This window comes from Camarhynchus parvulus, chromosome 2 (genome assembly GCF_901933205.1).
Source record: "Camarhynchus parvulus chromosome 2, STF_HiC, whole genome shotgun sequence".
Lineage (NCBI taxonomy): Eukaryota > Metazoa > Chordata > Aves > Passeriformes > Thraupidae > Camarhynchus > Camarhynchus parvulus.
In genome coordinates, this window is record NC_044572.1 from 43,084,619 (window position 1) to 43,108,158 (window position 23,540).

The 23,540-nt window shown below is 40.5% G+C and overlaps 1 protein-coding gene across 1 annotated transcript; it reads right to left on the minus strand.

The window, feature by feature from the left end:
- Positions 1-1,210: 1,210 nt before the first annotated feature.
- On the minus strand, positions 1,211-23,155 carry PIK3R4 (phosphoinositide-3-kinase regulatory subunit 4). The gene is made up of 20 exons (XM_030943229.1): positions 23,093-23,155; positions 22,153-22,930; positions 20,784-20,917; positions 20,027-20,609; positions 18,635-18,769; positions 16,520-16,741; positions 14,990-15,163; positions 13,713-13,858; positions 12,396-12,599; positions 11,393-11,594; positions 9,642-9,841; positions 8,480-8,690; positions 7,938-8,103; positions 7,320-7,484; positions 6,042-6,253; positions 5,626-5,757; positions 4,946-5,046; positions 3,854-3,942; positions 3,287-3,395; positions 1,211-2,350 (listed from the first exon to the last, which is right to left on the minus strand). Exons 2-20 carry the CDS (start codon positions 22,880-22,882, stop codon positions 2,180-2,182), a joined length of 4,086 nt encoding a protein of 1,361 aa, XP_030799089.1. The 5' UTR covers positions 22,883-22,930; positions 23,093-23,155; the 3' UTR covers positions 1,211-2,179.
- Between the last annotated feature and the right edge of the window lie 385 nt (positions 23,156-23,540).

Sequence of the window (23,540 nt, forward strand, 5' to 3'; positions counted from 1 at the left end):
TGTGCAAAATTCCAATTTTGCACTTCAGGCTTTGGGACTGGTTTATCCAGCTGCTTGAAATGTTTTGAACTGTGGGTGAAACACCAAGCTCCTGAGTTCTAAAATGCTTTTGATTAAATATTGTTGAAATTGCTGAGTTTTATCTGCCATTTCTCTAGATTTGGGAGGGAGAACAGGGACTGAACCAATATTGCTACTCTGAGAAATACCCATGTCCTGAATTATTGGGTAAATCAGCACTTTGATTTAGCCAGAAGCCTTGTTACAGGGAACAGTAAGTTAGAAGCTGAAAAATCCACGCTACTAATAGAATAGTATTCTATAGGATGTAAGAGTTTTGATAAATATTATTGAATATAATTTTGTTTTCTTTTCCCACTTTTGCATGTCTACAGTGCAGCAGCGCAGCATGGTTGTGTTTTCCTTACCCTGATCTAAAAGGTGCTTCTAAACTTAAATAATCCAGCTTTGATTTTAAAAGTCTGGGACTACAGGTAACACCAGAGAAGACCTCACTGTCTTCCTGGACTGTGATCCAGCAACATTTTTCCTGTCTTGTAAGTTTCATATGGTGTCAGTGGATTGTAACACCTGAAAATGAAAACTGATCTGCTTCTTTCATCAAACCACTTTGTCAGTGGGCAGAACCATTAACCAAGCAATGCAGCCACAAAGGTGATACCCTTCACCAGGTGTATAAGGACCTGTTTAGAACTGTACACCAAATGGATATGGCAACAGAAAAAGCTTGACTTACCACCCTCTTCCTTGCTGCTCTGTGATACAAGTGGACTGAGAAAACCTTCCTTATTTCTAAATTCATACAACATAAAGGGACGGCACCAGCTTCTCTATACAAGGCCAAGAAAAATCTTCTTTCAGCATAACAGGGAGCAGCAATGATAAGGTCTGCAAAGAAATGTCACACTGTTCTTGAGCCCACTTCCTCATTTGTTGCACTTGGAGCAATGTCTACTACACTAAATTATCCAAGTAATGCACTCACTAGGGAAAAGCAGGCAGTCTTTTTCCATTGAATTCTGAGACTTTTTAAACAAGTCATTATTTCATGTGTTGTCTCTTCAAAGAACCCAGTCCACAAGTTAAGACCATTCCCTGCTTCTATCAGATACTCTGTAGAGAAGTAGGCTTCCATTTTTTTCCACTTACACTCAAGAAACACATGTAAAATTAGCGTTGTTTGTTGTCAGTGACCTTCTGAGTCCATCCATGCAGAGGGGGTCAATCATCTGTTTTAGGGGGAAAAGTAGTACCTGGAACTGCAGGTAAGGAATGTTAGTAAAGTTTAAGTATGACAAAGGATTTGAAAATCTGAAAAATTGGATCAGATATTGGAAGAGTAGTGAGAACATTTACTGTCCCTGTCTGACATTTAGAACTGCTTCTCACATGAACATTCCATGATGAAAAAGTACTTCCTGCTGAAAGGCATGTTTTGGCTACTTTTGACGTCTGTACTGAATGACAGAGAAGACCATTCTGGTGGTGCTGCTTTAGGTTCCCAGGACAGCAGAGTTTAGTCTTAGACTCAAGTTTAAAGCAAGATGGATGCAAGGCACAGTTGAGGACCAAGGACACACTTGTCAAAGGACAGCTGAGGATTGACACAATGCTAAGATGATCTCAAATGACAATGAGCCCAATGGCTCTGGCAGCTGAGACTGTGGAATCACTGCAGGGGAACCACAGATGTAAAGAAACCCAAGTACCAAACAGGGAAGCTCAAGTGGACTTTATTATAGTTATTAGAATGTACAGGGACATCAGTGCACTGGTTCTTATTTCATTTCTCAGATTCAACACAGGAGCAGTTAGACACCAGCTCTTTACTTTATGCACATTTAGAATGTGTCATGTGGGACGTCCTGAAATAATTTTCTGAAAGGTTCTTGATGAACAGTGTAGTCAAAACCAAGCTAAGTGACTTCATAGATTCCCTGATATTTCAAGGAAATGCTATGGATACCAAAAAGCTTTAATATAAGATGTGATTAGGAAGTGCCAACAGGGTGGTAGGATACAGGTAACTGATTTTATCATTGCTTTTATAGTTTTTAAAGTCCAGTCCATTCCATTAACTGGAAACAGTCCTTGAAAACTTCATTATAACACTATTTCTTTATTACAAATATTTACATACTATATATTAGTACAATTTTTATTTCCACACTTTAACGATCCCATCCCTTGATGCAGTTACTATAAACCCTTGTGTGGTCTGGAAAGTTGCGATATCAGTGATAATATCGTGATGCCCGACTGGGAGAGACTCTGGACCCTTCCGAGGGGTCTCATCACTGGGCCCCATCTTTTGCTTGTTCTGAATTTCCTGTATAAAAACAAAGGGAGAAATACTATTTACAGAAGGGTGAGCATTTGCAAAGAGAGACTGTCATCCATATTAGGTTGTCAGTGTAAGATCGCAAAACCTCTTCCACCAAAAAGCTAATCAAAGAAAAATGTCCAAACATAGCACCTCACACCCTTTGACAGTTTTCTCAGGATTACTCCTTGATTCATTTCTTTTCATCACACACAGCCTAAGTCTTAATCTGAACTGCCTTTACAACTATTTGATTAGGTAAACCATGGGGTTTTTTCTCATATTTATTTCAATGACACTAGGATTTTATATCCCAATAGGGGGAAAAAGTTATAGCAACACATACATCTTGGCTTCCCAAAGCTTTTACAAAAACTGCTTCAATAGCATGAATGTAATTTAGAAGTTTGAGAAGAAACACTAAAAAACAGTGCATTGAGTAGACCCCTACTGACTTGTTTTAGTCACCTTTGAAGTAGCACTCAATTTGTTGAACTGAATCAAAACATTGTGCTATTTAACAACTAGCAACACTGCGAGTTCCCAAAGTCACTCGGAAGGATGTAAAAAAAACTTCAGCATGAAGCTACTGTGCTATCCTGCTGCCAGTACCTCTGACGTGCTAAGGTCCTACCCAAAAAACATTCCAAACACTGATCAAAGCCAAAAGTGTTAAAAGCCTAAATTTCAATATCCCAAAAGGAACATATGACTCTGGCTTCTGCATGTAAGTAGTATTTGGTGAGCCCAATTCTGTCAAAAACGAGTTATGTACTTCTTTTAAAGTAACTTCTTCCCAACTGCCTAAAAAATGCAATGCTGACACCATCCACAAAAAGTAAGAGCAAGTGAGTTACTATTAAAGACATCATGCAAAGAATACAATCCATAGGGCCATCCAAAGGGAAGCAGAATAGGTGTCTATCAAACAAAGCAAAATACCTGAACCACCTCTGTGCCCTCAATTATCTTCCTGTAGTAGGAAACAGATGGGCAATTAGAACTTCCAGCAACAACGTATGACCTCTCAGGGTAGGCTAGATCCCAAAACCTAAACATAAAGAAGCAAAATCAAGGTGAGATGTTCAATTCTATCAGCTTAAAAGAGCTGCTTAAAAGTGGTCTTGCTCTTATGATGAAAATGAGTGGGCACAAATGCTATCTGCTTTCTACACTTAGTGGAAGGGAGTGATGCAGAGAAATTTACACTCATATCAAGCTCACACATGAGTTATTTTTTGGTTTTTGTCATGAAGCCCATGAAGAATTTTACAGAAGGATACCCACTGTGTTTCAGAGTACACATTACATTTTAGAGAAGCACCAAGTTCTGCAGTCCTTTTGCTGAGAACAATTTCCTCAGCTCACTGGTCTTTACTAATGAACACATGTTCAGTATTATTGTTTTGGATTCTTAAGAGATTAGTTAGGCAACACTTGGCAAAATTTAGTACATCAGCAGGGGTGGAGGGGAGTGTGACAAACAAGGAAGTTGTTTAGTTTGATTACCTTATTTTCATGTCTGAGCCTGCTGTCAGTAATATGGGATTACCAGAAGCTGGACTACAGTATATTCCATGGATGCTGTGAGGAGAAGGCTAGCAGGAAAAAGGGATATATAAAAATAACTTATCAGCAATAGCTGTCACCATGCTTCAGAAAGGGAATGCATTCCTTGCCACATTCATCCACCCGGTTTCCAAATCTTTCTTGCAAATGCCAAGTCACTTTAATGGGCCACATCTTAATATATTAAGGTAAATTGCTCCCTTACACTTTACAGAGCAATACAACAGAATTAACCCTCCATAATCCTCTTTTCTTTTTTGAATCTTGGAAATTACATTCTCAATGAGGAGAGATTATTTTTAAAAGAATCGGGCAGGCAAATCCTACTGAAAAGCACATGGATGCTTAAATTTTTAGGCTATGAAGGCATTATGGGACAGATATACAACAGAAAACTATCTTAGATCATGGAGCTTCCTGTGCAAAAAAGGGCAGGAGTAAAATTAACTCAACCTGCAATCCTTGTAGCATGTACAAACTTAGGTTTAAGTAGATTCCAGATGGGCATTTACAACATTTATAGAAGCAGCTGTGGTAATTTTTGTCTATGGATTTCTGACCCACATTCCAGATTGCTCCTTTTCCAATTAAGACCTTGAAGAAGAACCACTTCATACTTTCAACTAGCAGTTAAGTGTAGTAGTGGTATTATATTACAGAAAGAATGTGTAAAAGAGCTGATGTTTACAGAAGTATGCATAGCCCCAGGAACAGAAAGTAAAAATAAGTACAAGATACCACACCATGAATTTTGGCTTTTTCATAATCTTTACAAGCTTAACCAGCTCACTGGTTTTCTAAGAACATGGCTGGGCATAACAAGTGAGTGTTACAAGTACATTCCATAGACAGTGGAAGGTGCCAATGAAGATTTAGGTTACACTGCTGTTTTACAAAGGCAATTTAATTTTGACAAGTAAAACAGTTATGGTGCCAAAATGAATCCCAGGGCAAGTTCTGTACTGATGCACAGCATGGAGTCTAAGGTTGTTCTAACCCTGGCTACACAACTGGAAAAGAAAGAGACCAGACCTGCAGTTCTGAAAGAGGTGGCGCACTGCTGGCCCACAGGGTGAAGCGTCGATCACCAGTTTCCATATCCCACATGGAGACTTCATTGTTGCCTTGAACAGCTACAGGAAAGATAAAGCCAGTGCATAAAGTACAAAACAGGTTGGTCAGCTCTTGCCGTTTGCTCTACTGACATCACATAGAGGGTATGACATAGAGACACGCTGTTTGCTCCCTGCAGCATTTGTGTTCCTGACACAAACATATAAAAGTCTATGACAGTGTCACATGCAGTGAGGATGAAGCAGCTGTAAGTGTATCAGATGAGGAATCTTGGAGATTTCCAAAAGTTCTAACCCATGACCCAGTTGGCTGGCTTAGATTGAAAGGGGAATTGGAATTCAATCTCTGCTCTACAGAAGGTGGTAGCAGATTTTCCATCAGCTTCAATGTATGTCATGAGTTTGAATTTAATCTTTTGTAACATTTTGTCCTTAAAAAGAGATAGGGTAGACAACACACAGGGAGGGCCCCTTGTGAGCTCAGAAGATGAGAATTGTAAACACTGTCATTTTGATAATGGCTAAACCTTACTTTTCTTCTTTTCAACTCTCCGCCAGGGCTTGAAGCAGAAGCTGAAAAAAAAGCTGCTTTAATCACAACCTCTGGCAATTGTGAGGTAAGTTTAACATATCTTTTACCTGCTATTACCCAGGACTGATAGACAGGATGCATGAGTAGGCGTCTGATTCGGGCCTTGGAAGGATGAGAGTGGCTGGAGATAGGTAACTGAAACCTCATGTCCCAGCATGCCATGGTACCATTGCTCGTTCCTGGTGAGAAAAAGCTCTCCTTAGTCAGAGGGATAAATATATGAGTTTTTGTCCCTATCTTTGTGCTCTGTTCCTAGGGTGATGGCCTTCAGCCTCAAGTTCTTAGTAGGCAGAATGCTTCTCAAAAATAGATGAGAAGATATTTCTCTCCTCTTGTTTGAGAAAAGCATACGCTAGTAAAAATCAGATCAAGCAAAAGCTTGAGCTGTAGTTACTGTTAGAGAAAACCATAAGGAAGAGGGGGGCAGGGAAGAGAGGGAAACTAACAAGAAATACAGGCTTACCAATACACAGCCAGCACTGGTGTATATCCACAGCAAATGAAGTTATGAGGCCTAACTTCAAATCGTGTTTCAGTGTCCAAGCATTGCTGCTGGATCGCAAATCCCATCCAACCAGAGATCCATTAACTGTTCCATAAGCCAGTACTGACTGGGCTCCTGAATTAAAGTGATGAATGTCTACCACACAGCCATCATCCTTCAGATCTAATGACCTGGGTTAAAATAATAAACTAATTTAGGCACAGGTATGACTCCCTCCCAAGTTTAAGACTCCTTCCCACAGCTTATGCTAGGCAACATTTTCCTCTTTGTGTCACTTCTCAAGGCATCTGCCAGAAATAGCTTTCTGAATTCAGTACAATGCATGCTTATGCTCTCTCAAATCTCTCTGCTGATAGGACCTGCAAGGCTGTCAGCAGCCCTTTGCAAACATAAACACAGCTCTGTGCCCTGGGTCAGGGCAATCCCAAGCACAAACACAGGTTGAGTTGAGAATATATTGAGAGCAGCTCTGAGCAGAAAGACTTGGGAGTGTTGGCTGATGAGAAGCTCAGCATGATCCAGCAATGTCTGCTCACAGCCAAAAAAGCCACCCACAACAGAAGAATCAAAAGTGTGGGCAGCAGGTTGTGGGAGGTGATTCTCCCTCTCTCTGCTCCACACTTGTGAGACCCCACCAGCAGTACTGTGAGTACTTTCTGAGGCCTGGACATACCTCTCACTCAAACTGGAAGATCAAGCTGTAGCTTCAGTGCCAAATATTCAAACACTGCTCATATGGAGGTAAGAAAGAGCTAAATCAAGCCCAAAGACTCCCCTACATACTATCCCATCACCCATATTTCTACCAACTTATCACATTAAGGGCCCAAGAGGAAAAATTGCAGGTCTTAGGCAACACCGCATGCTGTATGTCTAATGACCTGCAAAAGAACTTTCAAAATCACTTTGTAAGTATTAAGATTGTAACAAAGGAACTAACCAATCCCAGTATATAATTTAAACAACAGAGAACTATTCCGTATGGCTGTTTCAAGCTCATAATGTGTTCAGTGACGCAGGAAGTACAAATATCCTATAACTAAGAATGGTCAGCTTTGCAGAGTTGCCTTTCAACCCTTCTTTTTGAAGCAGGATAAGAATGTGGATTACAGCCTTCCTGTACACTCTGGGCTCAGCCAGCAGGAAGCCTAGAGCAAATTTAAGGATCTTATCTGAGGAATATAGTAACAGCTTGAGCTCTGTGTGTGATGAGATTTAACTGCCTGAAGTACGTACCTGCTTTGTATTGGATGAATTTTAGGAGATTTAGGGAGCTTTGAGGATTCAATACCAAGAAGCTGGATGGCACCATTATCTGAAGCTATAGCCAAGTAATGTGAACCTTGGCAAAATGTAAGTGTCTTTACATGTCCTCCAATCCGAGAGTATGTTAAAATTGATCTAAACAGTACAGAAAGAAATAGAGGAGAGAAAAAAGAGGTTATTTTTGGTGGCACTTAAGAAAAAAAATTACTTCTCTTAAACACCAACTTAAAACCAATGGCTCTTGAGAAAAGTCTGAAAATAACATTTTCTAGCTGTTCCAAAATGAGAAAGCAAAAAAGCCAGCGTTGGCTTTAAACAACAACAGCAGAATATATTTATATATGTACAGAAATGAAATCAAAAAGCCTGTAATAATTACGGCTACAAAGCAGTCCCTTTGCATTTTTTTCTTTTATTAACTAATTGAAACAGCAATCTAATATTATAGATGCAAGCCAAGAGGAACACTAATATATCTCCTTATTGATATTTCCAGTACACCCACAAGTGATTCGTATTTTGCTCCCTGCTCTACTTTATTTTTCACTCTAAAATTGCAGACCCAACTACCACAGGCTTTTAAGCTACCTGGTTGTAGTGGTTTTTCCTTCCATTTTTTGGCTGTTCCAGACCTTCACGGTGCCATCATTTGAGCAAGTGGCAAAAATGGAGTGTTCATCAGAGACTCGAATGCGATTCACGGCAGACTTGTGTTCATGAAGGTGAGCTACCAACAACCCTTTGGGACGCCATCCTACAGGGAAAACAAAACCACAACCTAATTAAGAACATGCAACTCCCCCTAGATCCATCCACTAACAGCTATATCAGGATATTCATTACAACTGCAAAGCACAGACGGCACTGAAAACAGTGTTAAGGCATTTTAAATATTAAAGGCAAAAGCCTACTTGCTCAATTCTAAATTAGACACTAGTCATAGGTGCTCTGCACAGTAAACACATTTCCTAAACTAAGAATTTCCTCTTTTCCTCATCCTTTGCATTTTTTCCATGAAAGGATGATATCCTGACTCAAATTATACATACATACATATATAATATATATATATATATATATATATATATATAAAAATTTTTATCTAATACCCTCAGCGGCCAGTGATGTACCTGGAGGTGGGGGCTTGCTCTCCCATTCAGCATTCTCCATCATCTGTTTGGCAAGTCTCTCTGCATTACACTGCTCTCTCTTCTGCTGGATCAGCTGCTGCAGCTCAGTTTTGCAGGTGGTGATGCGCAGCTGGTGTGCAGATGGGGACATCGTGATGCTCAGGGCCTGCAGGGTTGGTTTCCTGGGCTGGACAACTGCTCCATCAGATGCCTGTAGGAAATCAGATCTTAAAAATACATGCCTTACATTCTACGCACAGATAAATCCCCCTCATAAGATTTCTGCGTCACACACAGTGAATAAAAATGGAAAAAATCGTTCTTATTGAATCAATTAGCAATGAATTAGCATTTGAAAAAGTAATGCTTGCATGAAGACAATTAAAAATAGTGAAAATTAATATTTATATAAAAGATTAACATTCTCTTATTCTACCCTGTTTGCCTACTCTGTTCTATATTCTGTCTAAAGGAAATGTAATGTGCTGTGCACACCTATTAATGTGATTATTACAGAGGCAGTTATTGGACCCAAGACTGACAAAATTAAAGGTTAGCTCTCAAATTCATTTACATTGGACTTTAAAATCCAAAGTATGAAGTGTTTCCCTTAAGTTCAGGGTAGACACACTCATTTAAAGCTAGCAGAAGTTAATCTCCAACTAGCAGCCAAACAGAAAAGTGTTCAGTGTCAAGACATGCCTCCATGGCTTGCAGAGCTCCCAGCCTATCCTCCTCTAGCCAGTACTAAGTATTACAGGTACAGGATGTCTAAATGCTGTGATTTCCAAGTTAAAACCAAGGTAAAATCTCTTCCTCACAACACGTATCAGGACATTCAATTTGAGGAAAAGTCTTCCCTGCCAGAGAAGTTTACATAATAATTGTCCAATCCACAAAGCCCCATCTCTTTGGCCAAAGCATCTTATTTGTTAGTGAAACTCAAGGGACTAAACTTACTTCAGTCCTCTCTCAGTTCCTATTTTAAAAATAAGAACTTGAAAGTCAGCAACTCTGCTGAAGAAGACACCAGCCAATAGCATGGCCAGTGTCAAATAACCTCCAAACAAAACAAGAACATCACATCCCTATAGTCCCACCTGACTTTAAAACAATTAAATCATTTCAGGTAAGATACAAACATAGCATTTTTCAGGTATACCTGTGGAGAGGATGACAAAGTGGCACAAATGCCAGCTGAGGACTCTGAACGAAGTGGCTTCCCAGCTTGGATGGCTTCAGGATCAGTAGTTTGCCCATGTCCTTTGGATATTGGCTGGGAGATGTTTGTGGGTTCCAGGGACCCAAACATGCTTTTCCATTCCTCATTTACATTTGAATCTTGCTTTACATGCTTTCTAGCTGTAAATAGTTTGGAGGGAGGGAGGAAGGGAAGGAGGAGGTGGGAGAAGAAAAAAACAAAACACCCCCAACATTACCATGACAACATTCACTCAGGATTGCCATTACTTTGAGACTACATGGAAATCTAATGTTTACATGCCAGATTATTATTTATGTACAGAGAAAACCCTAGTGCTATGTTGTGGAGATCAGCTGACAGCATTTTTAAGGGAAACCAAACAAAGCACCTGCCTCATGTGTTCACATCCTCTGGATCATGTAGCTGACTCATGTAATAAATAACTTCACTAGAGGGAAAGCTTACATCTAGAAGGCTGCAGGATAGACTCCACCACATGACAAATTTTTCTTAGAGAATCATGGAAGGGTTTAGGTCATTTAGTCCAACAACCCCGCAATGAGCAGGGGCATCAAGAATAAATTTGTAACAGCACGGTACCAACAATCATTGCTGGTGTCAAATACAATCAGTTTTCCATCATAATTGCAACATCAGCTGTAGATTCAAGTAAGTTATCGTTTAAATAGGAAATTTATTTATTTCCAGCATTCCTTTAGAGTCACTTAGAACTGTAAAATATAGACAGAGAAACATGGAACAAATTAAATTTGGACAAAGTCAGCAAAGAAAAGTTAAAGGCATAAAGACTTTAAGAGTAACAGCTTTGGGTAAAACAAATTACTTCAAGTATAGACTTCATAAACACTAAGTTTCAAATCATGTTGACTCCTCATTCAAGGATGGAAGAAAAAGAAAAATCCTACATTCTGTACTTTCCTTTACAATTATATGTAAAACACCCTAATTCTGGAAATAGGATGTTAATAGCTGCAGGCTTTACAGATATTTCTGTAGTTCTATATGTAAAAACACAGAACCTACCAGTGATATAATAGAGGAGGGAATTACAAGCTTGAGAGAGTAAAAGAGGAAGCTCAAACTGTCTGCTGAATGAGAATTTTGAGGATTCAGAGAACTGGAATAGTTAGCAGCAAGTGGATTTTACATCTGAACAAGGAAATGTAAGAGGTTTTTTGAGTTGAAAGAAGAGCAGGTAAAAAAAAAAGTAAAATGGGAGTAGATGAGAAGCTGAAGAATCCTAGGGCCAAAACACATGTACTTGGGTGAGCAACAGTTGGGAACTCCTCAGTGCCAGCCTGAGGAGTTTTTGGTTTTCTTCAGGCTACCTCAAGAAAACACCCAGGATTTTCACAGTTGAAGAGCTTAGCCCTTGTTGAGAGGATACAGAACAGACATGTAGCCTCCAACATTTACACTGTTGCCATGAGTCACTAGAGTCCTGTTTGTCACAATCAGCAGAACAACTGCACATGTAGTCAAAATAATTTAAAATATTCTCAGGGGAAAAAATAATCCCCATTTTTCAATGATCGGAGAACACTTCATCACCTCACATTTCAAACTGCAGCAGTAACTTTCCTATTGCGAACTCAGTGAGGATGGTGATAGTCATGTAGGCTGATTTACTGAGAACACCCTGAAAGGAAGGCTATACTTCAACTATACAGATCACAAAATATACTAACCCCGTTTGTCATCAGAATCCTGCTTTGTTTTAACAAGATCCACTTGTCTTCCAGTTATTCCCAGAGTTGACAAGTCAATCACCCCTTTGTGACTGCTATCATGCAGGTGGCTCTGATCCACAATATTGGCTTTAGCTTTATTAGATTTTAACATAAAGTCCTTCAGTGCTAACAGTTTGTCTTCTTCCTCCTCAGTCATCCCCTAGAGAGCAAAAGAAAAGGTAATATTACTCTCTCTTAACAATAACATGCATCAAGGCATGAAGATTTAAGAAGCAGTAAAATTAATGACTGGCTCAGAAGTGCAGAAGAACACATTCCCAGAATTCAAAGCATTGGTCCATTGCTCATACAAAACATAAGGTAAGCTACTGCAGTGTAAGAATATCTTTCCTCCTAAGGAATGGGGCAAGGAAAAGTGAAAAGGCAGAACAGAATTTATTGCTGGATCACTCTCTGGTGCAATCTGCTTAGCTGCCTCCTAGACCATGCTTACAGCCCACATACCGTGGGTGGGGGAAAAACCCCACACGGCTACAGTCCTTTTTCTTCCCAGTTCTCACTACTTTGGGTGGGTGATTCTTTATGTTCCCCTCTTCACATATAACCCTCAAGACTTTCCAGCCCCATTTCCTTTTGGCACACATGTCTAGCACTCTGACAAATACATACTCCTTTATCCAGCACAATGCACTTAATCCAGCAATGCTCTCTAATGCTGCCACATCAAGGATGAATCAGAATTTGAGACTTACAGCCATTTTTTAAAGACTTAGGTGGTATTTGTATGTCTCTACATCTGGCAGATCTTTTAAACATCTTTAAGTTCAGAACAACTTGTCCCACAAGCACATACTGAAATCAGTGAAGTTAATGCCTTGGGGGATCAGAACCTCAGACTGAGAGTCTTTCACAGAAGAACTGCAAGGTCAGGGCTTGTGGAGGTGCACAGAGCCCAAGAGTCTCAAGCCTGACTTTTAAAGTACAAATAAAACCCAATTACTTGTGAAAGAAGCTTCTTCAAGAGTTGTGCAATGGCAGGGTCCTCTGGGGGTGGGCACTCAGAGAGAGCTCCAGTTCTCTTCATCTGACGCAAGTGCAGGTGTCGGAAGAGACTCGTGATATCCTTTGATCTTAAGACATAATCAAATATGGAACGGCTGACAGGCTCCTTAAGGACACTTAACAGGACTATTTCTTTGTCTACCTGCAATTCAAAACAACAGACCAGTCAACATGATGATATCCACATAACCTGTACAAATCATCTAGATTCAACTTGTCTACTTTCTTGAAAATAAGATCTGTGTTGGTCATGTCAGACTTTCTCCATTCTCTTCCCCTCTTTCCCATAAAGTGCTTCTCACAGCTTGCTGTCTCCATGAAAAACAACTTCAAAATGAGTCCAGAATGAAGACTTAATATTACAATCCAGCTCCATTTTACAAACTACTCGATAAATATAGTGTTGCATAGCAGAGAAAAGATTTATATACTAAAATGAAGAAGAAAAGATTTATATACTAATATGGCACAGGAAGTGAACAAGACAAATTCACCAATCAATGCCTAAAACGCAGCACAAAGAACATGTAAACACAGAAAAATGTTATTATAGTGAATTTCCCATCTGCAAGGTTTTCAACAAAATGTTAAACACAGGATACATTTCTCAATGTATGTACTGCAATTATTTCTTCTTTATCTATTAAAACAACCCAAGAGGTACAGTCTACAGGTCCTGAAGTTGTATGCAAAGATGCCTATATGATCATATTACCAGCATTATGCAGGTCATTCCTGGACATGCACTAATAGTAAATGACTTAATTCATTCATGCTGAGCATTGTGCCCTGACCCTTGGCAAAGCACTGAAACAGAGGAGTGGTTCTGGTGAAATCACAAGCATGGTAATCACTAATTAACAGACTGGTCTTGTAGATGAAAGCACAGAACATAAACCAACTTGTTTCACAGCCAACTTTCCATACTTTTTAGACTCCTATAAACTAGCACAGTATTGTAAGAATTTGACTACAAACAAGGCAAAAAAGGCTTGAACCAAAAACATACCTGCTGATTTTAGGTTTTGTAAAATGTTTTGCATTTTGCAACAAATTTGAGACAACAGTCTTTAAAACATGGAAAGCAACGGCCATTCTATAAATCTGCCAGCAGAGATCAAAAAAATCTATAATTGTCTGTCATCTTAATTGAAAAAAATGTGTATATGGTCCTTATAGCCAGGACCAAGGCCAAGACAAACTTATGTATCATGGCTAGTCCAGACATTCCCACTAATATTATTTGAAGTATTACCTGTATTATTGGTTGTGTGATAAAAGGATGGAGGTATGGCATTAGCTTGCAATAGACATCAGCAATATTCAAATACTGTGCCACCACAGTGATAAATCCAACTGCACCATAACATATCCAAAGATTAGGGTGACACAGGAATGGTGCTGAAAGAAAAATAGGCTGTTAAAATATATCACTCATAAAGGAGAGAGCAGATCATCCTGCATATGGCAGCCTGTGATGTAATTTCCTTCTAACAGAATTACTCCCAAACTGAACTTTCTCTCTTCCAGAGCAACAAGGTTAAAACATTCATATGGAGGAAATTATTTCATGGATTTCACTGTAGTCATGCTGCTCAATTTCCTTGCTCTTGCCAAAAAACATATTTTCCTTATTGGTTCATTTCAATCCCTAATTGTCAGCTACAGATTTGCAATGGAGACTAATCCAAAAATAAATCTCAACCACATTTTAACAATTACAGTGAATCCTAAAATCGGTGATAGATTTTTTTCTTTTTAAGTAAACACTTTATTCCTTCCTGATTTCCCTCTCTTCCTTGAAGAGTCACTACTTATATTACGAGATTACGAGACTCAGAAGTCCCCCTAATTATGTGGGCTTTAAGAAGCTGTTGTCAAGGCACTGTATCTAGTCATGAGATGTAATCACAGATCACCTGCTCCAAATTCTGAGTGCATTTGTAAAACTATAACATTAAGAAGCAGCAGACTACATCTCAAAAGATCATTTGGTTTTTTTTTTATAAATAGCTGTTAAATCTTGGGCACATCTAAATTAAATTGATAAGCCTGATCAGGAAGGAGAGACCAACTCTGCAACCAAGGATGTATTGCGTTTATGGGTTTTTATGGTGTTAGAATAAGAAAGTATCGTGATTGTCTGAATTCTCTCATCTTCAAAGGCTAATGCATAAGTGTTTGCAAATTATGTGCCTGACGGACTACCAGAAGCATCCTGGACTTCTTCTTTACAGCAGGTTGCCATGTAGATCAAGGCAGAAAGTTTTTGGAGTGAGTATTTTTTGCTGCTGCCATATATAAAATCTGGCAGAATGCATCCAATTTGTTCCACCAAAACTATTATTTTAGAGTCCTGAGCACTAACATGGTTCAACTAGCAGTAGATCCATACCACAGTTGTGTTTAGATTCTAAAACAGAACTACAGGTTTGCATTCTGGACAACTAACCCAACAGTGAAGCTTTATGTAGTACTGAGATTTCTTTTCATTACTAGGTAAACAGGCTATTCTCCAGTATTCCAACTTACCTATATCACAAGCAAACTCATAAATATGGGGCTTTTGCAAGAGCCCCAGCTGGCACATACAAGTAAGAGCATTGAGGGCTTTATAAATGACAAATTCTTCAGCATCACTGAGACCTTGCTGAAGCAGAGGTTTGAGAATTGATGAGCTTTGCCAGCCAACATAAGCAGCAACACCTGAAACATAAAAATAACATAAAAATCCAAAGCAAACTGATAAACACCAGAAAACACTATGTCTTCCTATCAGAATTGAGAGTAAACATAAAATAACTTTATTGCTTCTAATCTAATAAGGTAATAATCCATTTACTTGTTCATGTCTTAATGCTGGACTTTGCAACCCTTTGCTAAAAGGAAGGGAGAAAGGAGAGAGAAACAGCACCAGAAAGAGAAATACCCTCAGTGCCACTGCTACAGAAGGGCATCTGCTCACAGCCACAGGCAGCAGTGCCTGCACTTACTTAAATACCAGTTAGAGAGCTCAGTTCTAAAGATGTGTAAATGCCTGAAGTAAAATAAAAACATAACTTCAGAACTTAATCTGAATTCTTCTGTGGATGTTGTGAATGGACATTGGGAAAGGAGTTAAAAACACAGGTTACATGTCTTCACTTTTAATTGCCTCACATGCCTCTATGTCTTTTGCAAGAAGGCAGGACACTCAGACCTGTGCTTTGGCTTTTCCATTGCTCCTTCTAAACAATTTCTGATAAATTATCAATATCACTTCTTGGCAGTTTGCCAGCACAGCATTTTGTGGTTTCCAGTTAAAATGGAATGCGTAGCTACCACACTGGCCCCACTCAAAGTTTGATCATGATTGTTTTTCCTGCCATGCACCTGAAGTACCATTTAGGCTCTCTCAGGAACTGCACTTGGGAAAGTTTTCTTGACCCACAAATCCTGAGCACTGACTCTCAGCAATGGTCATGTGGATTTCCAACATACATGAAGCATTGGATATACTTAACAGCTGATGTCATTATTGGTAAGATTTTTCAAATTGTTATAACATCATCTTTAGGTGATGTTTTAAGCCACTAAAAAAACCTTTCCAGTTAGAACTTCAGCATATACCAATGCCTAGTTTTCATCATATGAACGGATCGACTGAAGTGAATAGGACCATGTGCATATGTGAAGTGATGCATCTATTATAGAGCTTGCAGAAATCCTACTAATCACTTGCCATAATTTAGCTTTTTAAGTTAGTGGCTATAGGAGAGACTCAAAGAAGAAAAAAGCATTTTAATGCCAATTTTTTAATGTTAATCTACCCTAGACCTAAATGCCTCTGTTGTATTTGTATTAAATATTTGGACTAAAAGAAATATACATTTGTATCTACATTGTTTCATCTTCATTCCCTAATGAAACATTTCCTCCCAATAATTCAGAAAAAGTATTTTCTTATAAATTCTAGAAATCTTTATAAGACAGGACTTTTATATGACTTATTTCTTCATATCCTGGAAACTGTTTATTTATTTATTTTCTTTCCACTCTGTATGGCCAAAACCAAACACTTACCAACAATGCTGTCAAAGAAAGCTCCTCGAAGATGCCAGTCATTCTTGTCATTTAAGAAAGTGATCATATGAGACAGAAGAACATCGTTGGCTTTTTGACGTCCAAAAAAGACACATAGACGTGTTATTCCATTTTCCATCAGGGTCTGTTTCACAATATTCTCTGGGTCACTTAGCAAAGTCACAACTTTCTGCTGGACCATTTCATGCAAGGCTTGCAACTCTGCAAGGGACAACAGGATGAACATCTTGGCTGAGGAGAAACAATGTGTGCATGTGTACCACCTGCTGCTAAAGCAGTTACAATGATAGGTCATCGTGAACACCATCCAACTTGGTAAAATCTGCAATGCAACAGAACCTCAACAGTTCCAACAAGGGCTTACCAAAGACTTGAGGCTAAGCATGAGGTAGTGACAAAGCCAAAGAGTAGAGAAATGTGAGACATTTTTACCCAGATCAATTTATTCTAAACTTGTTGCAACTTTCACTAAGATAGTTCCACTCATTTTTATACATATAGATGATATGCAGATGTGAAGAAGCATAAGAATGAGTCAGCAGCAATGTTATCACAGTAAGCAAAATGCTTTGAGGCAATTTTGGTTTGATATGTTTATTTGACTATGAATTTCAAAATTTGTGAACTGACAACAGATCAAGACTATGTTTTTATTTAGGCAGACAGATTCATTTCATTAGGCATACAGAGAAGAATGTAAGAACACTTCAAAAAGTCAGTGCTTCCAATTTAAATAAATTTCTGCAGTTAATCTAACAATACTGATGAAAAATTTGAAGATGACCTTACCTATGGCTTCTAATTCAGGACACAATTAAAAAAAGTATTTCTAGGAAATGGAAGTAACAGATTGTTAATGCACTGCATATTACTGAAAACTACAAGGCAGGATCTCAAACAAGCAACACAAAAATTTCAGCTCCTGCTGCACCAGTTTTGAGGGGTGATTATCATTTGCCTGCAGTCAGAAGTCCAGCTAATTTGCTTTCTATCATGACGCTGTCTATCAGCCACATGAAGTATCTGCCTCCTGGGTTCAAATTTCTCATGCCTGGTTTCAAAAAGGGTGAAAAGAACAGAACTACTCAAGCTTCATCTCCAAGATATCTCAAGGGATAGGGGACACCATTTCTTAGAAACACAGCCCAAACAATGGAGCTTCCTCTCTCACTCCTCGGCAATTATGAGCACCCCACACCTTACATGAAGGAATTGGAGAGGATCTTTTATATTTGGTTTTAGTAGATTTGTTGCTGTCTTATTTTAAAGTATCATCCTGCAACTAGTTAAGAGATAATTGCCTTTTCCCCAAATGGAATATGTGCAGGATGTTTACCAACTCTGATTAGTCACAGATTGCTCTACTTATCCCAGAAGAGAAATGACAGTTTTTAACCACAAAGTCTTCCCAGCTTAGATCTGCCCAGCATTCTTCTGGGAATTCATGCAACACTAAAAGGCACTGGAGATGACACACAGGTTACTTATTACCATGTGTCTTTACAAAGGGAAAGGAAAAGAAAACCCATCCTTAGGATTTTAATTTATTCTCTGTGCTAGTTATAATACAGTTAGAGTTACAGTAATGTTACTGCCAAATGGCATCCACACATTTAGTTTTACCAGGCAAACAGACAAAAATTGTGAAGCACAGGGACAGAAAAGGAAGAATGAAAAATACAGTGCAATGACTATGCTAGAATTTGACAGATTTTGCAAAGCCAACGCTGCTTCCCACTCCAACAGAAGCAGTATTTGGAACACAGGCATGCTTTTGCAGCTGTCTTGTTTTTAGAGAGACAAGCTGGAAGTGAAGCTGGATATGCAACCAAGCAACCAGCATCACAGTCAAATAACTTGAGGACCTCTGGAGAAGAAAAATATGCTCATTTAAATACTTTTTTGTCTCTCACAACATTCAGAGCAGAGGTGTCTGTCTCCGCAGGAAGCTGTCACACACTTTGATATTGGTTAAGGCAAAACATTCTTCCCATTTAATAGGAAGGCTAAGCTTTGAGAGATGAGATAGATCAGTGCTACCTAGGAGCTTTGGCCCATGATTTGCTATTAAAAACAGGCAAAAAGTGACATTACCTGTGTCATAGTTATCACTAGGGTGAGATGTTTCATCCATTTCTTCACCGTTTGGTTCATTTTCCATATTCAGATTTTTCAGCTGTACTAACTCCAGAAATCTCAGAGCTGTTTCTGCCAATAGTGCTATGTTTTCTGCAAAGGAAAACATTTTGGTTAAGAATTGTTCCACTTTGCCCATTTACATCAGTCTGATGACCCCCTGAAGAGAGATTACAGTCAATGACAACACCGATCACAATGGGCAAACAGGACTGAAATTACACAGGATGCTCTGGTCAACCCACTTCTGTCTCCCAGCAAAGCTACCAAAGTACATAAAATCACACAGTACTTTTGTCATGTAAACAAGTGGAAAAATCCTAATGATACTAGGTGTAACAAAGATTAATTTAATTTTTGTAGAACAAACCCTAAACGCCACTTAATCTCAGTTTACCAACTAAATAACTTGCAACAAAATAACAACAAACCACCACACCAGGATGTGTATCCTCGGGAATAACAACTTGTTACCCTGGAATCCACTTTTAGAACATTCGTCAGGGTATCTATCCAGACAATTTGGCACCGTTCTGCACCATTTGGAAGCTGTTGAAGCAACTCAGGCTGCATTATATGGGTCAGTCACTGCTGGCACAGGAACAATAACATCAAGGCAGAAGTCCCACTTAAGCAGCCGTTCTGAGTGCCATCCAAATCAATAGGAACGTGCCAATGGAGCCTGTCCACAGCCCAGGCCAAATACTCTTAAGCACCAGCCTGACCACTTCCAAAAGTGTAACAGAAGTTAATCCAGTTAGACTACCTTTAAATACATTAATGTATTTGAAATTTAAATTGATCATGGTGACCACAACTGGTTCTATTCATTAAGTATACAAAGTCTTCAATAATTATTTTTATCAGTTTACGTAGTAAACAAAAACATCACCTCACGTTTTCAACTAAAAAACCCCAAAATCTAATAAAAATGCCCTAGTCATAGCAAGTAAGGACACATAGTAAATAGCAAACGTGGGCATGACTACAAAGCTTCTTCCTGAACTGTGCAGAACTCACACATCCAACTAACATCTACAGAAAACATCTGTTACAGTATAAGCCAGTTTATTACAGAGCAAATAATCTAATTTCAGCCCCTGCATATCAAATTGCATGTTGTTGGAAAACAGCTCTGCAGCCCAGCAACACACTGATGTTTTAAGTTAGTTTCTCATTTATTCAGTTCCATCAGGCCAGTTTATAGAAACAATCAGAGCTAATGAAATGTGACTACAGGTGTCATACCTGCAGTCACTTCTGAGACTTCTGGTGAGTTTTACTGACAGAAACAGTTAAGAGAACACAGAAAAGCTCAAGATTTGGAGTTTTGACTGTATGTCCTCTTACCAGCATATGCAAGTCTGACGATGGTGGCTTCATCCTGGGCCAAGTGTGCAATGCCCGGCAGAATGTATTCTGGGTAAATGTTAATATCATTGCGTGGCACCTCTTTGACGAGAGCAAGAACTTTAGTTAGTGTCCTCACAGATTCTGCCCTCACCCTGGGCACAGAGTCGTTGCTGAAATGTAACAGATAAGGAGTAATACGATCCAGAAGAATCTCTACACTTAATCTTGGTGCTAAATGAAGAATCAGCTCCAAAGCAGCCAGTTTTGAATCACAGTACTTGAGAGTCTGTAAACAGGAAGTTATCACAGACACTAGAATAACCAGCCCATTCTCTTTTGTCTCTCCCTCGGCCTTCTCTGTGCGGTCGTGCCCACAAAGATTGTGAATGATGTTGTCCAGATCTTTACGTATGACCAATATACGCTCATCTGCTGACACAAACGTTTCCTTGGCAAACTGGGCCATGTAAGGCTGAAGGAAAGTGTAAAATATTTCAGGAAATGCATTGTTACGTTGCTGTTTCAAATAATCTTCAGCTGCTAAACGTTTATCTGGCTCTCGATGGATCATCTGAGTGACCTTGAGAAAGGCAGAAGCAGGAGGGAGTGGGAGAGAAAGATCAGAGGTTTAGACATTTGTAATACAAAAACATCAAAACCCAAACCCAAACAATAAGCAATCTGTCACCGAAGTAGGTGAAATAAACTGCAAACAGAACACACAGATGGTTCTAATTCTGTAGCCCATCCTTACCAGTTCTCTGATACTGCGGTCTTCAATTTTGTTTAGGACTTGGTCAGGGGAAAAGAGGCCATTTCTGTATGCCAAAAGCTGAGATAAATCAAACAAGGGTACACCTTCTGTGAAGAGCTCTGCTATTACACAACCTAAAACAGAAAGAAAAAAAAAAGTCAAAGATGTCAGACAATTATAAACAGATACTTTAACTTTGTTTTCTATATGCAGACAAGAATAAACCCTAAACAAGTCTTTGTTCAATTAAAAATAAGGCAAATGAGTTGTCAAATTAATTTGCGGAAAGGAGATAACATCTCAAGCTCCAAAACCTGGCTTTTATACTTGATCCCTGAAATCTGTTCCAAGTAATTTATTTCAAGCATGTCAACAGCAGAGGAGTTTGCTGAATTAGAAAACATGAGGCAGTGACTTCAGCCACCTGCCAGCTGGAAAATCCATCACTAGAAAAGGAACCCACATCACTGTCATGTGGAAGAAGAGAGTGGTAAGTCAGCATGGGTCTGGTAGTAGGTCAAAATTAAGCAGCCTTTTTACAAAAGGTAAAGGAATAACTTCTGCTCCTACAGCTGATGCTGGGGGACAGCATATATTCAGTCACACATGATTGCCAAAACCAGCCCCCCAGTATTGTGTACATGACACAAGTCTCTCTGCAAAGAACGTGCTCCCGCAGTTTGCTCCCAATAGTCTCCTCTGTCAGTGAAGTGTCCTGGAAGTTTGGCCATAAGAGCAACTTGTAAAATGAAGTAACCATTTCCTTCAAATTAATTTTCAATCACTTTATGGGGAGAAAAACCCCCAAAAAAGGGCTAAACTCATGACTTTTAAGACAAGGTCAAGACTCAAGGCAGTCTCCCACAGTCAAGCTCTTAACTAGTATTTGTGAGTGGGCCCATAACAGGACTTTGTTTCCACTTTGTGCCTGTGGGGAAAATAAAAAGAGAAGGGGCTTCTAGAGCCAGTATTGCCAAATTACCCTGAAAACTATGTCAGTCCCCCCAGAATTGAGCCACGGACTGGGTTCTCCTCTCAGGCCCCATGAGACATATGCTTCTCTGCCAATGGAAGATGATGGACTGTGCTTTGAAGAACCACCTCTTTCCAAGAGCATAGGTGAGCCATAACAGAATAGTTTGTGATTTCTCTCCTCAGATAATAGTGATACACTTATGTAGCCTACTATGTTGTCTTTGTACTTTTCTGTGAATGAAAAAGGTTTGGGTCTTTATGCTTAAAATACACAAGTTTTTAACATGCTGCTCTCTGAGCCTGCTGTAAGAGAAAAAAAAAAGGAATGAAAAAACCCCAGTAAAGTTCTTCTGCACTGCATTAGTCAGAAACAACACCTGATAGCTCCAAGTACCTGCAGAAAAGATATCCATTGCACGTTTTAACTCCCCTCTTGTTCGCTGATTGCTATTTGCTAAGTCTACCAAAGGAGTGGAAGGGTCCCGCATGTTTTCCAGCTCCGTGGCAAACATGCTGCCGTCGACAAAGCGCTCGGGAGCGATGTAACACGTTCTCCTCCGGGATGTGTCAAAGAAGTAATTGAAGTCAGCAGGATTGTCTTCAGGAAGGTAAGTTGGTTTAAAACTGGCAAAGTCAGTTAGAAGAACCCAGTTCCAGCTGGTCACCATGATGTTCTCTGTTTTAATATCACCGTGGCGGACTCCAGATTTGTGCGCTTGGTCCACCGCAGTGAGGATCTGGAAAGCGATCCACCTTTTCTCAATGTTGTTCAGGAATGGCCTGGTACTAATTCGGTCATAAAGGTTATCCCGTACGTACTGTCTGAAAAGCATGGCGGCCTTCTCGGACAGGGTGGCTTTCTGGAAGGGGAGGCAGTTCTGTGCCGAGTGTAACCTTATCTTCAGCTCCTCCAGCTCCTGCTTGTAGCTCGTCAGGGGTAAGGTGGGATCCTGAATGGCAAACACCTTCACGACCACCAGCCCCTCCCGGTGCTTGGCTCGGGCCACCTTGAAGAAGCGGGTGCTGCCCAGGCTCTTGTCGTACTCGAAGTCGTGGATGTCCGAGAAGTAGCTGTCCACCGAGAGGATCTGCGAGGGGGCGATTCCAGCCAGCTGGTTCCCCATGGCGGCACCTGCTCCGGCCGCGGGCACCGGAGGGCTCAGGGGCTCTGCCTGCGGACAAACACGGCGCGGATCTCACGCAGCCCCGGGTCCGCCCCGCTGCCCGGGCCCGCGGGCCGCGCTCCCCGCCCCGAGCGGGCCCGGCCGCCGCCGCTGGCCAGGCCCGGCCGCCCGGGCCGGCCCCAGGGGCGCGGGTCCCCCCGCAGCACTCACCGGCCCAGGCGGAGCCGGGACCCCCGGCCCCGGAGGCGGTGAGAGGGAGCGAGGCGGGACTCGGGGCGGCGGAACCGGCACCGCCGGGCGGGCGGGGAAGGGGCGGCGCCGTGAGCTCACATCCTGCCCCGGCCGGCGGCGCCCGGGCTGTCCCCGAGACTCCGCGGCGGTGCCTGCGCGGTGACAGCAGGCCGGCTCCTCTCGCCGCCTGGCCTCCTGATGAACTTTTTTCCCCCCTCTGACTCCGTTCCCTGGAAGGGTTCCTTTTTGGTTTTTTTGCTCTGCAATGGGAAGAGGCCAGGGCGGCAGCGTATAGGTGATGTGTTCGGGCCGGCTCTAAGTTGTTTCCGTCTGTTTGTTTAGCCGTGTTAAGGAAGAGCTGTGGGCATGCAGCGTCTCCTGTGAGCCTGATGCTGAGCCAGCTCAAGCAGTGCGGGTCGGAAGATGC

What these genes read in the sequence shown, in the direction of transcription:
- PIK3R4 (XM_030943229.1), bottom strand. Translation starts at nt 22,882, where the DNA reads ATGGGGAACCAGCTGGCTGGAATCGCCCCCTCGCAGATCCTCTCGGTG. An exon ending in GGAAAAACCACTACAACCAG is followed by an intron (nt 7,485 to 7,937) that starts GTAGCTTAAAAG and finishes TGTACTGTTTAG; the next exon opens with ATCAATTTTAACATACTCTC. An exon ending in CACCTCTTTCAGAACTGCAG is followed by an intron (nt 3,943 to 4,945) that starts GTCTGGTCTCTT and finishes TTTTCCTGCTAG; the next exon opens with CCTTCTCCTCACAGCATCCA.